General features: G+C 44.5%; 1 protein-coding gene across 1 annotated transcript in view; it reads left to right on the forward strand.

Annotated features, from left to right (window-relative positions):
* Positions 1-18,366, forward strand: part of LOC142956424 (receptor-type tyrosine-protein phosphatase N2-like) — a 165,531-nt gene that overhangs the window by 49,659 nt on the left and 97,506 nt on the right. The window contains exon 11 of the mRNA XM_076098017.1: positions 1,619-1,698. Within this exon, the coding sequence (XP_075954132.1) occupies positions 1,619-1,698 (80 nt within the window). The remainder of the gene's footprint in view (positions 1-1,618; positions 1,699-18,366) is intronic.

The following is an 18,366-nucleotide window of genomic DNA, read 5'->3' on the forward strand; positions in this document are numbered from 1 at the left end:
GTGATCAACTCGGCGTGAGTGATTTTTCTCCCTCCTCATCGCACACGGAGACGTTCTTCTTCTGCGCCCCGGCTGACAAATCGCTTCATAGAATGTGACAAACATATCGGCCTCGTCACCTCGGAGGAGAAATGATGGTCAGAGGAAAGAACTGCGCGGAGCTCCTGAGACGGAGCGGCCGAGGCTCCTTCTTTGACTCCAGAAAACAAATGTTTAGTGGAATATAGCAGGTGCAGCGTAGAGCAGGACAGTATGTTGTAGAATACATCAGACAGCAAAGAAAAGTGTTTTTATGTATTATTTATTTTCTAATGCTAGCACTTAGCTTCACTAAGTTCCCCCTCTGATGGTTAATCTGACCCGCTCCAATTAGCCTGTTATTTCACCTTAGAACAGTAGAACAGCACTGATGCATGAAGTCAACTCGGGGCCCAAAGAAACCCAACTAAGACCACACAATAATGTTTATTTTATTTTTATTTTTTAAATGCATGGCTGGGAATGTCAAATGAAGTTTGTTTCACAGTTTTGTGACCTGACGGTCGGTGAGACGGGAGAGAGCCTCCATAGAGGCCTGGCGTGATGGGTTGACAGTCAGAGAAACGCTCCTCAGGAAAGAAATGTATGGATTCTGTTAGAATATCCAAGAGAGACGAGATCTTCAATATTTATTTATTTTACTGAAACTGAAGCGTTGGACTTCACAGCTTCCAAAAACGATGAATGTGCAGAATCCATCGACCTGAAATGAAAAAAAAACACTTTTCTGTATCTCTGAAAACATTTTGGACATTTCTTTTAAAGATGTGACCTGCTCCATTAAGGATGTCACCGTATTTTATAATAACGTTGTAACAGTAGCAGCCACTTCCCATAAGCAGCTCACAATAGCCCCTGGAGGGGAGCCCGGTAATGGATCTTCCTGCCGGGCCTTTAGTCTGAATTACAGCGGGGGAAACAAAAGGTTAATCACATTGGGAGACTCCGCTCTGCCTCTGACCACCCAGCTTCTCTCCCTCTGTGTTTTCAATTCAAGCTCCTTTTATTGGGCATGAATGTTGGATGAACAGGAGACGAAAAAGAAAAAAGAAAAAGAACCTGGAAAAACAACACAGCTGTCTTTTTGTTCCTTTTTTTTCTGCCACCTTTAATTTGCATCCATCACGTGTGTATGCAATCACCAATGCGTCGAATCAAAATGTAAATGCATCGTAGAAATGCGTCCATCGGAGCGTCCTCTTGTTGATGACCAAATAGTCCTCTCACCCCCCCCTTTTCTCTTCATTTCCCAGCGAGCTTTAAATGCCGCCGGGCGTGTTACATTGAGATTCAAGAGGTTATCTCACAGTGGTGATGGGGATTGAAACCGCCTAAAGGATCGCCACAGGTTGAAGCTTCTGTCTTTTTTTTTTTCTTTTTTTTTCAAGCACCACGTATGGCTGAGTTTTAATGAGCACAGCTCCTTTTGAAAAACAACAGCTCTCCACCATGGAAAGTAGACTGTGGGGTTGTCTCTTTGTAAAGCTTCTAACTGTGTGTGTGTGTGTGTGTGTGTGTGTGTGTGTGTGTGTGTGTGTGTGTGTGTGTGTGTGTGTGTGTGTGTGTGTGTGTTTTACAGCGTGGTGGGCCCTGCTGTGACCTTCAAAGTGAGCCCGAACACTCACAATGTCAGCACCGCAGATGTGGCCAACGTGGCAGGTAGGCTCTCCTTGAGTAATGTTGTCTTTATACGGGCAGAGGGGGAACAGACGACGGGCCGTTATCACTGGCCGGCTGCTGCTCCTGAGGCACCAGATGAACATTTTTTTCAGAACTTATGACTTCAACTATGCGTGCAACTATAATCATGTTAGAATGAAAACACCTGAAAACTAAATTTCACCCTAAACAACACTCCAGGAACAAAACCAGAAAGATGAGCACCGCATAATAAATCTCTCTTTATGCGGAGGCTTGAAGAACAGGAAGCATGTCATTACCGAAGCTTTGATGAGTCCGTTCTTTCTCAGGAGTTTGTGTTCGGGCTGCTCGATTATGGCAAAAACGTTACTGGTTTCAGAACTATTTGACAGAATAAGTCATTGACTTTGGAAACATCGTGCATTCAGAAAGAAAATGTTGCATTTCAAAGTGCATCGATCTGGTGAAGAAGAACGTGCACTCGGTTCCTCAGTTTCAAGATTCTCCGAATCAAAATGACTCAGTTCAGGCTGTTCTGTCACATGAAGAGGGGCCTCTGTAATAATCTCAGAGGGCAGTCCAGCGGTGGAGACACTGTGAAGGTGTGTGTGTGTGTGTGTGTGTGTGTGTGTGTGTGCTGAAATACAGTGTGACTCACGGTAATGAGGCGAGGGTGTTGATGAAGTGGGGAATAAAGAGAGGAGGAATGTTTGCCATTAGCCAAGCTGTCAGTCCAGAGAGAGAGAGAGAGAGAGAGACTTTCCTGATATTCCCTCGTCCCGATCCACACACACACACACACACACACACACACCACGTAACTTACATGAGTAGCTCACTGTCTATCCCTGCTTGATAATTGCAACCCCACCTCCTCTCTCTCACACACTCACACACACACACACACACACACACACACACACACACACACACACGTTGTGCTGATTATGCAACGGCTTCACTCCTGTTTCATTTTGTGCCATTGTTGGCCGTTCTCATTTCCCGCCGGCTCCGCGGGGTCACGGATGAGCCTCGATTGTTATTAATGCAAACATTTGACAGAACGTGCTCGAAATGAAATATGGCGTCCCCTCGGCTAAAGTGCAATGGTGTGGGCGGGCTCGTCTTTAAAGTGTCGTTTGTCATATTCAACTAGAATATCAATCCATCCCAAAGCGTACATTTACCTCCCCCCCCCCTCCCCACTGGCTAAGGTTTATGGCGCTTTTCTGAAACATTAAGCTTTACGCCGCCATTGTAATGACGGCGTTTTATCATCATTTGTTGCCGCTCAGCAGGCGGACGGCGGAGATTCTGTCACAAACGTGTGTTTCGGTGGAACGCTTTCGGCAGCTTTGCTCGAGATAATTCGGTTTGGTTTGATTTAATCCCTGCGAACACGTCAGTACGACGTCGGTGTGCGCCGAAGGAATGTTCAAATACATCCAACTGTGTACGTACAGAGGTGGAAGAAGGATTCAGATCCTTCAGTGTGGACGTTTTTATTCTGGAGGCTGCAGACTGAATTGAATTGTGTTACACTGAGACGTGTTTTCTGATATCCAGGAAGCTATCGTGAGCAAATAGAAATACAAATCCGAGAATATAAAGTTGTTCTAAAAGTTCTGAGAATATCTTATGATGTTATGACAATGCAAATATGTATGTTCTGAGAAGTATCAGATATGTTCTTCACCTGTGTCATGTCATGTCCAATGTTGGATGGGCCGTTGCGATGGTGTGACACACACAAAATACTAATTAATTAATTCCATCCATCCATTTAGTTATTATATTATGTTTATACACATATTATATATTTGTATTTTTGTATTTTATACCCTCCTATTATTTTTATCATTATTATTATTTCTTTAGTAGAGACAGATCAGCAAATGTTTATTATAGTTAATATAATAAATAAAAGTAGTATTATCTGTTTAAACTTATTTTAAGACGAGTGTATTATTTATATTATTAAATTACTCATATTGGTGCATTTAGTGACGTTTTCATGTTGTAGGTGGAGCTGGTGAGCTGGTTTTTAACCCTTTTATGAATTATTGCATAGTTCCATCTGTACGGATGGATCCCGTTCTACATGTGTGATGATGTGTTTAATATGTTGTCAAATAAATATAGTAGAGTAAGAAGTACAATATTTCCTTCTGAAATGTAAAGGTAGATTAAAAGTATAGAGTACTATAGATTGAATTACTATTTTCAGTGTAGTGCACCATTGGAGTATCTATACCTACATACATGTAGAGCACTATCTTATGTGTGACTTTGTCTTCTAATCTTGTTATATGAGACAATAAATGAAGCCGGTTCTGAATGCAGCCTCACAGGTTTAAACCTCATCTTTCTTCCATCTTACACCGGATTCTGACCCCCCCGGCCTCCGCTGGGCCGGGCCAGACCGGCGGTGGTGTTGCATTTTAAGAAGCCACGTTCCCACTTCTGTCACGCGCGTCCGCCCATTGTGAGCCACTCTGGGGATGGGGGGGGGGGGGGGGAGGCTACTGGGGGGTGGGGCATTGTCAAACGTGGGGGGTGGATGTCAAGATGGTGGGCAGCGAGGTGGTGACCCTCATTGTCTGGTTGAGCGGTGGGCGGGGGACCCGGAGGCTACTTCCAGCGGTGCGTCACGGCCGTGAGAACGAGACCCCGTGAATAGGCCGGGGGGTCAGGGTCAGGACAGCGGGCAGCTCAATTAGCACTTAAAGCAGGAGGAGAGCAGCTGAGATAGCCTCATCCCTGCACCGGCTGTTCATTTTTTTATCCCACCAGCACTTGTTTTTTTGCATACATGCTAATCATGCCTCTGAGTGTGAGGAGAGATACTCACACATGTCCAAAAAGCTGTCCAGTCCTGGGACTCTGTCAGTCGCCGCTGGTCAGTTTCTGTCTTCTCTCCGGTTAAACTGGCCCGTCTTTGTTACGGGCACACAATAGCTGGTTGCTCAGTGAGTCAATGTTGCATCTGAAGTTTGATTTGTGTGCTGACGTGTAAATGATTTCCTGGCAGAGAGGTCACTTCAAAAAAAGGGCATTGTCCACCCTGGAGAGGGGGGGGGGGGCACCAGTGAACGGCTAATTTACATGCTAATTAATGGAATACCCTTAAAAAAAGTGGCGGGGAAGTGCCTGTCATTCTTATCTAGTTCACATATTAATCAACAAAAGATCTTTTTATCAACGTGATTGGGTTTTCAAAACATAATTCATTTTATTTTAGATTTTTTATTTTTTTGTGGCATTTCTTTCTCTATTTAAAGTGTTTCTCTGATGAATCCTAAATACCTACAATCCTAACTTTTGACAGCACACACATCAAGGTGAAGACCAGTGTCAGCATCAATACAAGTGCATTAAGATAACAGAACCTGTCGATATAGGGTGCTTTATGCCGTCTCAATAAAGGCAACATCGCTAAACAATGTGTGGGGAATAAGTCATATTTAAGAAGAGACGTTTAACGAAGATGTTGTGTCTTAACGTGGACACATTGTGGACAAATCAAGTAGATGTCCACATGATATGAAGGAAGAACTGGTGATGAGGATGCAGATATGTTTTTATTTTCACCTTTTTAGCTAATATGTAAAGCAGCCAGTTATAATTGCTGCAATAATTGCTCCAATAAAACCTAAAACCAAACTGCTGACAGGTGTTAGATCTTTTCTGTTAGTGACCTCTTTATCACACATGAGTCTAAATACAGCCTGAGCTCATTAGTGATTTTAAATTGATTCCCAAATCTGTGACTAAACAAGAAAAAGAAGAACGAGTCCAATTAGGCTGGTTATTTTAAATCTCTTCAGATTTGGCACAAACATCCTCTTGGACTCGAGATTAACTGATTAGAATTTAGATGTTCAAAGGTCACGTGTCTTCACAAAACATTTGGTTGGCCTGAACTCAAAGTGTCATTGAGTTTTTTTTGACGTTTCTTCTAAAACTTAACTTAGTTTTGTTGCCTCAACCTAACTGTATGTAGCTACTTTAAGCCCAACCATGATGCCGTAAACCTAACTAAAAAGTTGTGTTGCCTCAACCTAACTTTTGTTGTCTGGAAAAAGAAGTCATTCCCAGTGACACAAACATCCTTCTCCTGTTCTGGATCGCTGGGGGCGACATTGGGCGAAGGCAGAGTTCACCCTGGACAGGTCGCCTCACTAATGCAGGGCTGACGCATAGAGACAGCCACACCTACAGGCTAACCTAACCTAAGCTAAGCTGTATGTCTCTGGACTGTGGGAGGAAACCGGAGAACCCGGAGGGAACCCACGCTGACACGAGAACAAGCAAACTCCACAGTTTTCTTCTGGTCTATGCATTGTCAAAATGTGATGTCTTGTTTGATTTACATTATCATATTGTTATCATCAGTTGTAGTTGTGGTAAAGTGTAAAACAATAGAGTAAAATTATCATCCCATAATAACAAACCTGTTGTTGGTTACCAGGTCATTCCTCGCTGCCTGTTGAAAAGGTAACACGCTTACAAATGACAAAGAAGAAGTTGTTCAGCGGCTGCATTTGTAGAGGAGGAAACGATGTCAGACTGATATGTTTCTGTCACCGAGCTTCAAACCGGATCCCCGATGACCGGGGTGGAAGGAAAAGGCTTTTAGGTTTCTTCAACAAAGGCATCCGTTGCGTCCTGGGCCTTTGCTTTCCTCCACTCGATTTTGTGTCTCGTCGCTTCCTTCCGTCTGAGTGGATTAGCATAGATCTCGTACGCTGACGGGACTGACCTTCACTGCAGCTAAACACTTGTCAAAATGCCAAATGTAATTACCGAGCTCTTTAGGTCAAAGTAATGTGTTTCATCTACCTCACTTCTCCCCGTTATTGATGCGCGGGCCTCTCGGACCTCAGACTGCAGTCGAGGTCCTTGCTCTGCCTCCGTCTCTTTCTTCCTGCATGTGTTTTGCGTGTCACAACAAAAGCGGAGGAAATGTATGCGCAATTATGCCGAAGTAATGTGGGCAAATTGTTATCTATGTGGACAAGTTAGCACGTTTCGCTGCACCGCGAGATGTCTTTGTGTGACTTTGTCGGCCTATGCGCTCTCAGATCCTGTGATTATGGATCATTTCAAGTTATCTCGCCGAGCAGTAGAGTGCCTCACTAACACCGCCTCACAAAGGTCGTCATCATCGTCATCTGCCTTACCGGTCCTCCGTAAATGGCATGCAATGACGACTCTGTTACGCTGTTTTGACACCAGCTGTCCATCGAGGGAGACTTGTCTTGTCGACTGTTGTCGAATCTCCCTCTGAACCCCAAAACGCGCCGGCGGGATTGAAAAGCATGTTTTCTTTAAACAATCGCCGTACCTCCTGTGTTTATCTTAGCCAGAAGCTGTAAAAACCGTCATTACCGTCAGATTTGTATCTGTCCGGCGTTCCTTAAACATATCAAGTGCGACTAACACTTGCCTCATAAAAAGCAACCAAAATGAATCTTAAAATTGTGATATTTCATCAAAAAAATTGTAGTCCTCGTGTCTCATTTAATAAACAATTGGCTTAAACCAGATTGTGTTAAAAACATTAAATTCGGTCCTCAGCACAACTAATGATTGACTCGACTGAGACCAACAGTCATGTGACTAAAATTCAGTGAATCTTTGACTGAACTGCCGGCTGGTGAACACAGAGCAGAGAGGAGAGACGAGGCTGTAAAGATGTAAATATAATGTACACGTACAGCCTCCACTTTTCCCCCCAACATTGGTAACACTTGTGGCGACTTGGAAAATATATTCTATGATTTGTGGAATGGTAACTGTGTCATACTGCACTTGAGACATTTTTAAGTTCCCTCTACTTCCAGTCATGATTGTTCTGTTTCCATAGAGGTGCAGGACTTTGATATCGCAGTGAAAAACGAGGCCACAGAGAGTCAAATTTGACAGGAGCAAAAAAACGCCCCAAAACTGCTTTGGGGTTCAGCGGGTTAAGCTTAAACATCAGAGTCGTAGCTCCCCCAGTTATTTCCAAAGAAGCATCCTTTCCTTATTGCTCAGATATGACTTTCGCCGATGTGCACAGTTGCAGAGAAACATTTCATGGTCCCGTTTGACAACCCATCCAAACACGCTGTCATTAGTTACAGCGCCAACTGATTTTGTGTCATCGCATGTCGCTGCGTGGAACTTATTTAATTGTTCCCAATCGTTTGCTGCAGTGATTGCATTGGAAACAGCTCCGGCGTGTAGGGATCCATCTCTCTCTCTCTCTCTCTCTCTCTCTCTCTCTCTCTCTCTCTCTGTCTCTCTCTCTCTCTCTCTTTCTCTCTCTCTCTCTCTCTCTCTGTCTCTGCCCTTCAGGAGCAGCAGTTAAATTAATTTCAGTTCACTTGCTAATCAGTTTTCATCGCACGCCAAAGGCTAATCGATGCTAGAAGTTTTCTCTCACCTGTTGCTGAGGGAAGGAATCAGAATGGGGGAGGGAGGGAGAGAGAGACGAGATGAAAGGTGAACTGGTTGCTTAGTGATGCAATTTGCTGTGACACCGCGTTTCTTTTTTTTATCTTGTCGCCTGTCGTCAGAGCCGAGCTGGAGGCGTTTTGTGAATTGCAAGATGCCTCATCCGAGCTTTAAAAACCCTGCACCCCCCCCCCCCCCCCCCCCGACGATCCAGAGTCACCTGTGGTTATTTTTGGTCCGACTTCAGAGAGAGCGTGGAGCTGTGTGCTGTCCTCTGGAGCTTTGCAAGCATCTGTGAGCCCTGCCGTCGAGCGATGGGGAGGGATGCGAGGGGGAGGGGAAGGGATGGGGGGATGGGGGGGGGGGGGGGCACAGGTGTCGTGCCGAGCTCGAGTTTGCACAGTGGTGCAACGTGATCCCCGAGCCAGCCGCGCAGCCGCCCTGCCAGCCACTCAGCCGAGCAGCCGGGCCTGATTTTCCCCGGCCTGCTGGCACCGCCAACCCTTCTCTCCCGCTTCCCCGCAGCTGGCAGCGTCTCTGCGAGTTGGTCTCGGGCTCCTGACGTTCGCCGCGAGGTTTGGCAGACCTCTCACAGATGGCCACCTCGTAGCGAAAAATCTGGCTCCGCTCTTGCATTACTTTTTGCAGCCTCCCTACCCGGCACACTGAGCTGTAGTGGAAGGAGAAGGCTGCCGGTGGGTGTGCTGCGACGTTTCTGCCGGCGGTGAGAGGTGTGAGAGCTGAACTCTGCAGCAGCTCTCACACACTTTTCCGATGCTTTGTGGTTTGTGCTGTTTCCAGTTGTTGGACTGGAAACAGGCTCACCACACACACACACATCAAGCCTTCACACACATCCCAACCAACCCTGCTTTATAATTTAAATAGGCCCGTAATAGTCCAATCTTTTACATTCAAAATGATGGGACAGTGTCAAGGTGCCTCTTGGCTTCATATTTTATTTATACTGTAATTTATATCCCACTGCTTTACCTTTAATTTATACCCCACTAACTCTGTAATCCCAGCTGAACGGAAGAACAGACCTCGACCTCCCCAAAACTCGATAGCACTGAGATTGAATAATTTTAAATACATTTTTTTTTTAAAGTGCAGTGGATGGGAGTCAAATCATCATAGAATGTTCTTAATATCCTCAGATTTAATGACCATGTCTGTGTGATGACTGCTCCTAATTATAACGTAATCGTCCTGCTGGTTTTTTTAAGCTTCCTTGCTGGCACAGAATGACATGGTACCTGTAATATCATAAGTACAGTTATTGAAATATGAAAAGACAGTAGGTCTTCTCTTGTGTGTTGACGGGGAGGATATCTTCTTATTGCCTTCCCTTCTCATCTTTTTTAAACTACTATTTTAATAACTGTAGCATCTTTTAAAATTGTGCAATTCATATTGTATTTTGCCTAATGTTGAAATTCGAATAATTCACAGGAAAATAAACCCTGTTAACTAATAAACAAATGGAACAAATGTACTACGTCTGTCATTACAGAGCTGAATTGATTCTAATCTCCATAAGACGGCCATGTTGGGAGCATTGAGCCATTCGACACGCACCATTTGCTGCTCATAGTGCACGCTAGAGGCGTACAGTAGCCTGGATGGGCCAATTCCAGAGAGCGAATGTGATAAAGCTACAGCGTTTGAATATTTTGGGTCATGTCAATAAAAGACAAAATGATGGAGGTAAATCTAAAGACAATAATTCTGAAGAATAAGGAGATACACCACAGGTCACTAGGTTAAACAAATGAACTATAAATGAACTATATTTCCTTAATTGATTAGAAGTTTTCTGAAATTTGATATCAACATATCGTAATAAGGCATTATCTTATTCAATATGTGTCCATCTCGCTGGTCTTACGGTGGCTTCCATTGATTGTGGCAACGTATCTTCAAACGGTTCGTTTATCTTACGGAAAAGTTACTCCTCGTTTTTTGTGCGTTTTCCAACAAAAGTCCAGCGACACGTGTCCCCTCTGGTGTAACCCATCTACCTTGTGTGTGTTTTATTGTGGTCTATATACTTCCTGGTTCATGATTTATGGAATTGATTTTGCAGCCTGGTCGTGGCTAATGTTTGTCTGTGTCGAAATCGACAGGAAGAAGGAAGCTCTGTTGGCGTTGCTTCACTTTTGGCCAAAACTAAACCGTACGCTCTCCGTCTCCGAGGCTGGAAAAAAAAGGTTCCCTCCTTGCAGGAGGCGAGTCCTTTTCTTCTGGAGTTTGACTGCAGCTCAGGTTTTTCAGGACGCTCGTGTTATCACAGACCCCTGACAAGAAGCCGCCTGTTGCTCTCTCGGCGGCCCGTCTGGACCCGGCGACTCATTTGTAGCCACGTCTTCAAGATGCCTGATGAGATGTAGAGGCAGACAGCTGGATTGATTGGCCCCTCTTGAGCGCACAGGGCCTTGATTACAACTGCACTCAAGTGCCCCCCCCTCCCATCAACCCCTCTGTGATTTCTCTTTCCCACTCTTGTTCCCTTTCGTCAAGCTCTCTCCTCTCAGCCTTTTCTCATGATTTCTTTTTTCCCCTCCACAAAGCGAGTTGAGGGCTGCCGAGGAGAGAATAGAAAAGAGCAGAATGACTAACGGAGATTTTGCCTTCGCGTGGTTGTTCTGGAAAGCAGAGCCGCCGCCCCTTTAAGGACTGGTTTGAGATGAATTTTTGGAATCACACTTCAATGTGAGAGGATCAGATCAATTTCACGTCTGTCCTGTAAATTAGAAAATCGTACCAACAGCCTTGTGCAGCATTGTTCAGGCGCTGTATGTTTCCCCTGCAACAAATAGATAGAAGTATCTTGGTATGTTGGCAGTAATCTAATCCTAATTTTGAATTAGAATCATTGGACCTTTTCCACCAAAGAAAACACGAGGATCGTTTACATTTTGCAGGTTCTTGTGATGTCCACCTTCAGATTTCTGCTGCCACCTGAATAAAGTGGCTGCGTATTGAAGTGTGTTTGTGGTGCTCACAGCGTTGGAAGTTCACACTGAGAAAATCGAAAAAAAGAGCCCCGACACCACAGTTTCATCATCTAAAGTTTTTATTTTTTAGATGACCTACGGCTTCTTCCGGATCACACTTTTTCAGGGTTTTTATTTTGGAAAATTCTGAATTAAAGAAAACGGCACCAAGAGAGAAGAATCTGTGACAATGACAAAGCGAACCCTCAAGGGGCCGATGGATCCAGCTCAATCTCCCCCTAACACAGGGATGTGTTCTGACTGACAGCCTTTAAAAAGCACCGTCTGTCTGCACACTTCTATTTATTCTACTTCAACCCTCAGAGACTACAAATAAAGTTTGCCGTCTTGATTTGGACGATGGAAACTCTGTTTTCTTGTACAATATAATGTATGCATTGAATACGTCCGTTCAGCACAACGTGATTGGTTGATGACTTTATTGGCGTGCGAATTAATCACATGAAAAAAATGAAAGCCCCGGTTGTGTAAAGGCATTAAAGTAAAAAATATTAACAAATAACAGGAACAGCAGATTTGAATGTGATTAAAATGTGTGATGTCAGTGGATATTTAAAACCTCTGGCTGTCCTCAGATAACATCGGTCCTCTGTGATATTCCTGCAGCAGCGTGACCGAGATAGACTCTGTTTGTCTGCAAGGTTTCAACACCCTGACAGACACTTGTCAACGTCAAGCTGGAGTTCCAACCTCACACGAGTGGAGTACAGTGCACCTTTGCTTTTTATAAATATATATATATGTATTTTTTAAGGGTGTGTAGCCCCAAGTTGAAATGTCCCTCACCGTCACTGTCTGTTTCTGTCTTCGGCACCGTGTTTCATGTCGAGGAGAAGTGAGAGACAAAGGCAGTCGAGAGCTTCAAAGGCTGCGGGTGACATTTAGTGCTCAGTATCTTCAAAGACCAGGCCCTCTTTTGTAGTTCTTCTTCTTGTGTATAATTAATGTAGCCCTTCCTGCGGATTTTTCTTTTTTCATTCTTTTTTTTTTGGACTATTTTCTTTTATTTTTTAGAGCTGGATTAGAACAGCAGATTAAGGAAGAGCACCTTAATTTTCAATTTGCATTCCAGGGACTTCAAACCGCTGCGCCGCTGATGAGGTTTTACCAGCATGAGTGTTAATGTAGCAGAGAGGTTATAGAAAGGCAGCGTGGTCATGTGATTAAAGGTTGTTTTGTTACTGGAAAGCTCCATAAAATGTACACGAAGAAGTGTAATTTAGGCCGCATGTTTGCGTAACAATAGACTCGATTTTTTTGCTAAAGTTATCATAGTGAAATAAACAATGTTTGCACAATGTAATGGCTAAAGAATAATGACAACATCGGCGTTTAGGTTTTCTTTGAGCGTCGCTTTAGCTACGCAATTCTGTCTGCCAACGGGTCTCAAAGTCCCGGGGAAATGAAGGCTTAATTTACGGGCACAAAGGAAGATGATAGCACTTGAGTTGCTTCTTTACTTACGAAGGTAATAAAATACAATCACAGAGGCTCCGTAGTCTCAGCCAAGATGGGGAACTCTATATTACCTCCAACACTGTCAACGGCATCACAGCTACACTCATTGTTTTTACACTTCACATTAAAATGTCTGTAGCTTACAGTAGTTATCCCAAAGACTGTATATAAGAAGTGGACGTAGACCACAAACTCATGTTTACAATGTTTACTGAGGGAATAAAAGAGAAGTAGAGTCATTTTCTCATAGACTTCTATACAAATTTACTTATTTTTGCCCCCTGCTGGTCAGTACAGAGAATGCAAGTTTTAAGACACTTACGCATTGGCTTCACTCGGCAGAACCGGAGGTTGCCGCCTGAGTTTTCCTCAGGGAGTATAAAAGGAGGAAGCCTTAACATCCGGAGTTGATGGAGGGAACGTTGACGAAGAAGGAAGGTGATTTCAAATGAACTTTCTACTTTGCTAGATGAGAACTAAACCTGTCTACTTATTCAAACTACCGCATGTCTTTTGTTGTTGCTTTGGACAGTAGCCATGCTAATAGCATAGCCACATTACTAGCAGTGCAACTTGTCCTCATACAGCGGTTTGTGTGATATATTCTGATAAGTTATTCCTTATTGTTTGTGTAAGTCAACCTTGTGTCTTCTGGTTACACACGGGAAGCAAACAGCGGCCTCCTTAACTCACTCCCCTTCCACCTTGTGAGTGTGTTTGCGGTCACTGTACTTCCTCGCTCATTATTACGTGGATAACATAAGAAATCACTTCGTGGGATATCTACGAATTACGGCGCATTCTTTTTCTTAGTTAATTAATGCATAGCTGGACGTTACTAGACTGTATTACACGATTTGCATTCTTGTTTACTCTGTCACATATTTGTACCTGAGAATTTTTTTAAACGGCTGCTATTGTTAGGAAAACTAGCGCTCCGCTGAACTCGGCCGAGCTGATCTGCATCTCTTAAATTACATTTCTGACACGCAGCGGCCTGCAGTGAAGGCAACGATGTAATAGGTCGGCAAAGGTCGGGGTGCTAACTTGAAACTGAAGGGTGTGTGTGGGTTTGATGTCTTCCGTCCAAAGACTTCTGTCTAATTCTGCTTGTCAACACTCGGGTGACAAAATCACTACGACGGTAATACGATTGAGGAAAGTGTTGCATTAGCGCCTTGAAGTGTAAATAGCTTCTTCTATTGCCTATTAGACCCAGATAACCTGGCGGGGTGGAGGGTTGGTGGTGTTGTGTGTGGGTGGGAGGAGGAGGGGGGGGGGGGGGGGGGGGGGGGTTGGGGGTTCACAGGAAAGCATATTAGCTGTGTCAAAACAGTGAGAGAAAAAACACCAACTCCAGAGAATATAATTAGGATTTATTTTCTCTATCCCTCTGTCTGTTTGTGTTTTAATCTGCTCGCGATGAAAGACGGGTTATTTGTTTCTTCAGGTGCAATATCCTGTCGCCCTGGCTGCCTGCAAAAAGGAAATATCTGCCATCCCTCCTCTCTCTCCTCTCCTCTCTCTCCTCCTCTAGGTTTTTGCATTATAAAGAGATTTCATCTCATCCACCTTTAGCCAGGTTCTCGCCTTTGATATTATTTATTAGCGCCGGTATTGAACAGTTCAGGGGAGCTAGCACCTTTGAATGGGCCCCATCGTCGTCCTCTCCCGACAATCAATACCGTTCCACATTACGTATACATCAGCTCACAGTGCAATATATATATCGCTCGCTCTCAACCCGCGGCCCTAATTAAAAAGATAAGCGGCTCGCTTTTTTGAAGCCTGCTATAATGGGCCCGTCCGCCTTGTTTCTAGGCGTGAATATTGATGAAAAGAATCATGACTTTGCTGGAGATTCGGTTCATTTTGTATAGATTACTCTGGCGTGATGATGGGTTTGAATCTCTGGATGATGTCAGGCCCGGATCACGTAGAGCCACTCCGGTTGGTTCGTGTTGCTTTACTGTGTGTTACCTGCAATGTGACGCATAATTAGAACATGTGCCGGTGTGGTCTCACTCCCAGAGAGGCCCCTTGCAGTTCGATACCGACGCTCATGTAGCTCATATAAAAGCATCGGTATTAAATTGAGACCGTTCCATAACCAGTTATAAAGTTCCTTGTTGTAACTTCAAATTCATAATCTATGGGCCAGATCTTTACTTTTTCTACACTGCGGACATTATATAAGGCAGGATCACTTGATTGACGACAATCCATTAAAAATCTGATAGATGGAAGGATATGAATAGCTGCATATGTAGGCGGGTGACTCAGTTCGTCAGTTCAATTGATAAAAGCTTTAACTGAAACACCGGCCTGCACTCACATTGTTGGACAGATTTCTTTTGTAAATGCTGATGTTGTGAGTTTGATACCCAGCCTTCCTCAGGTACTCCGCTGCATGTTATCAATATTCTGCGAGGACAGGCCTTCATGTGGAGGACAAGGAGTAGAAGGAGAGCGAAAACTGATGAAAGAAACTTGATTTTGTCAGATTTAAAACCTTGATGGAAGGTTAGATATGACGTTAAAGGCTTTGAGACTGAAAAAACAAACTCATGTTGTGGTGTGGTGTAGAGAGGTGGTGCAGAAGTGAGGAAGGAAAGATCTTAAGGGATAAGGGAAGATGAAGCAGCAGACACTGTGGTTCCTCCATTGTCTTTGGGTCTTGGTTGTGATGCTTTACCTGCTGCGCTTCACACGCAGGCCAACAGCAGCTAGGTTTAAAGTGCAGAGCGAAGACGGTACTCACAAAGGGAGCCTCCATACAGCATCAGCAGGAGGAAGTAGGCGGCAGGTGTGTGTGTGTGTGTGTGTGTGTGTGTGTGTGTGTGTGTGTGTGTGTGTGTGTGTGTGTGTGTGTGTGTGTGTGTGTGTGTGTGTGTGTGTGTGTGTGTGTGTGTGTGTGTGTGTGTGTGTGTGAGAGAGACAGATATTTGGATCCCCAACCAAAGCCGCATTCCTCCAGACGCGTGGTGGCCAGGCCATCGCATCCCCGACTACCAGCTGCTGAGAAAGAGAGAGCTGCCTGAAAGACACACACATTTTCACCACTCCCATTACGGCTTCCTGTCTTTTTTCTAACCAGCCCAGTGCACACACACACACACACACACACACACACACACACACTACTAGCACAATTTCACACACACTCCTCCTCTCGCTCCACTGCCGGCTGGCATGGGACCAAGTTCTGCATAATGTCTCTGCCAAGGCAGATATGTTCACCAGTTAACTGGCTGCTGCCATCACCAGCCGCCTCCAACTGCAACACACACACATGCACACACACACACACACACACACACACACACACACACACACACACACACACACACACACACACATAGAGAGAGGTTGGGATTGCCTCCGTTGTAGCAGAACTAGATTTAGTTTGAATCAAACACATTCTCTTGTCATGTATATTGCAGGCGGCAACGTACGGTTCTGCCGAGTGAAGCCACCAAGGTAATGTCTTAAAACCTGCATTCTCTCTACTGACCACCAGGGGGCGACTCCTCTGGTTGTATAGAAGTCTATGAGAAAATGACTCTACTTCTCTCTTGATTTATTACCTCAGTAAACATTGTAAACATGAGTTTATGGTCTCAATCTCTAGTTTCAAGTCTTCTTCAATACAGCATGATGTTCATTTAGTACATTATGGTCCATTTAGAGTCAAACAGACCATAAAGCAGGGGATGCTTTAGGGCGGGGCTTACTGCGATTGACAGGTCTCTCTACCAGAGACGTATACGGTGTCTCTACGTCACTCCTCCTCAGTCCAAATATAGTCACTTCCTGTTCATTGATAGCGAAAATAAACAAGATGGCGACGGCGACATCGCCGAACTTGAGGCTTCATTACATCAGTCCACAAACCAATGGGTGACGTCACGATGACTACGTCCACTTCTTACATACAGTCTGTGGTTTATTATGAATAGAAGAAGAGCACAAACCTCCAACAGGTCCTTGCTGTATATACTGAAATACAAAGCTGTATTTTTCATTCATCGTTTGTTTTTTTGTTGTTTTTTTCCCAAATAATAGCCGTTCCTGCACACGTGGAAATCAGTTGTCACACGTGAACACACACGTTCAGCTTTTGTATCAGAAACCAAGAATGTTCTGAGCTGAGCCTCCTCCAAGACTCTGCCAATCAAACGCTTCATCTTTTGGTCGGGGGTTTCGGGGGTGTAAGGCCGATGTTCTACAAATGTCAGTCAGAAAGTAGAGGAAAAGCTGCTTCCTGAATTCTCCGTTGTCTAAACTTATAAAGGAGTTCTGACAGACCAACAAGCTGACAGCCCGTTTGTCTTTATATTCGACTGCCACTCAGGTGTGCAGAGGTGCGAAAAACCAACTTGAGGATTCTTTTCACACCATTCCTCACAGAACTATTTCCTGTTCACGGTTTTATGACTCAAAAAGACGAACACAGCAGGAATGAAGGTACCTTTTGTCGCAAAGTTATTCATTTCTCCATCAACAGTATTTTTCCATAGTTCATCCTGCATGGTGCCAATGACAAGTCTGTCTTTACAAACAACCATATCTTTACATTCATGTGCAAAGGAGGCCCTCATGATAAAGTCTTGAGACAAAGACCAGCTGACCAAGGTACTGTCTCTCCTGTTACCTGTTCAGAGAAGGCTTGGCGATAGATCGTCTTATTGCTAATCACAAAAATGTCTATCGTATCATTTTCTCTACCGTTTTTTAAGTGCAACGTCAAACTGGGTGACGGCAAACTTGAATAGTTTGTAAGAAAGTCCAGACCTGAAGACCGTTTTCTGCAAAGTTTGCCAACAAGCCGCCTGTTTCAAGTGTTTAATTCAAACAGGGATATTAAAACATATGTATTGAAGTAATTACTAACAACCGTGCTGTATCGTGATCTACAGCGTCATTGAGATATGAAACAACCTACATCGAGACAGAATATTTTGGTCATAACACTCGACTCTAAATGGAGGCAAGCTCTTCTTTAAGTTCCCGACTAAACCAGACGTGGCAGATTAAACATATATTTTAACGACCCACCCAGTCAATTAGGTATGAGGTCTTGTTGCAAATGAAGATGCAGCCTGGGAGGCTCTATGTCTCCCACGAGCTCTTTTAAAGTCTCCTACAGCAGCTATTTGTGTCAGCTAAATGAGCTGCATGTAAAGAACACGTTTACAGGTGCGGTTATCTTCCTCATTGCAGACGGTGTAATGCTGACATCTCTACAGCATCCTGACACAAACCTAAACTGTTTTGCAAGCTGTTGCACAGGTCACAGGGATATTCTGCCCAGCAGACGTTTTTAGAAGTCAGGAGGTTGAGGGAGGAACTGCCTACATGCTACATAAACGTCCCTTTAATGCCCCGAGATCAAACCCGTTAAGCGGGGTCAGCCGCTGGGTCACGTTTGCATGCCTTTCGTCCGGACCAGACGGAGACCGTCAGATAAACCCAGAGTCTGTCCCGACCAGAATGCGATATTGCCGGTGGGTGCGGTCACGGATCAGAAGGCATCAGCGCGGGGACGGGGCGGGTTACCGGCCGCCGTGGCTGCGTGGTGTGTGCCGGATCTTGACGGACACAGTGTGTGATTTGCAGCGACAAGCGGAACAAATGTCGGTAATGAGGTCACCTTGGGCTGCAGGTCTGCATCCGACTTTCAAGCCTGATCTCTCTCTCTCTCTCTCTCTCCTACACACACACACACACACACACACACACACACACACACACACCACTCCAGAGG

This window comes from Anarhichas minor, unplaced genomic scaffold (genome assembly GCF_050575085.1).
Source record: "Anarhichas minor isolate MPS153535 unplaced genomic scaffold, ASM5057508v1 ptg000024l, whole genome shotgun sequence".
Classification (NCBI taxonomy): Eukaryota; Metazoa; Chordata; class Actinopteri; order Perciformes; family Anarhichadidae; genus Anarhichas; species Anarhichas minor.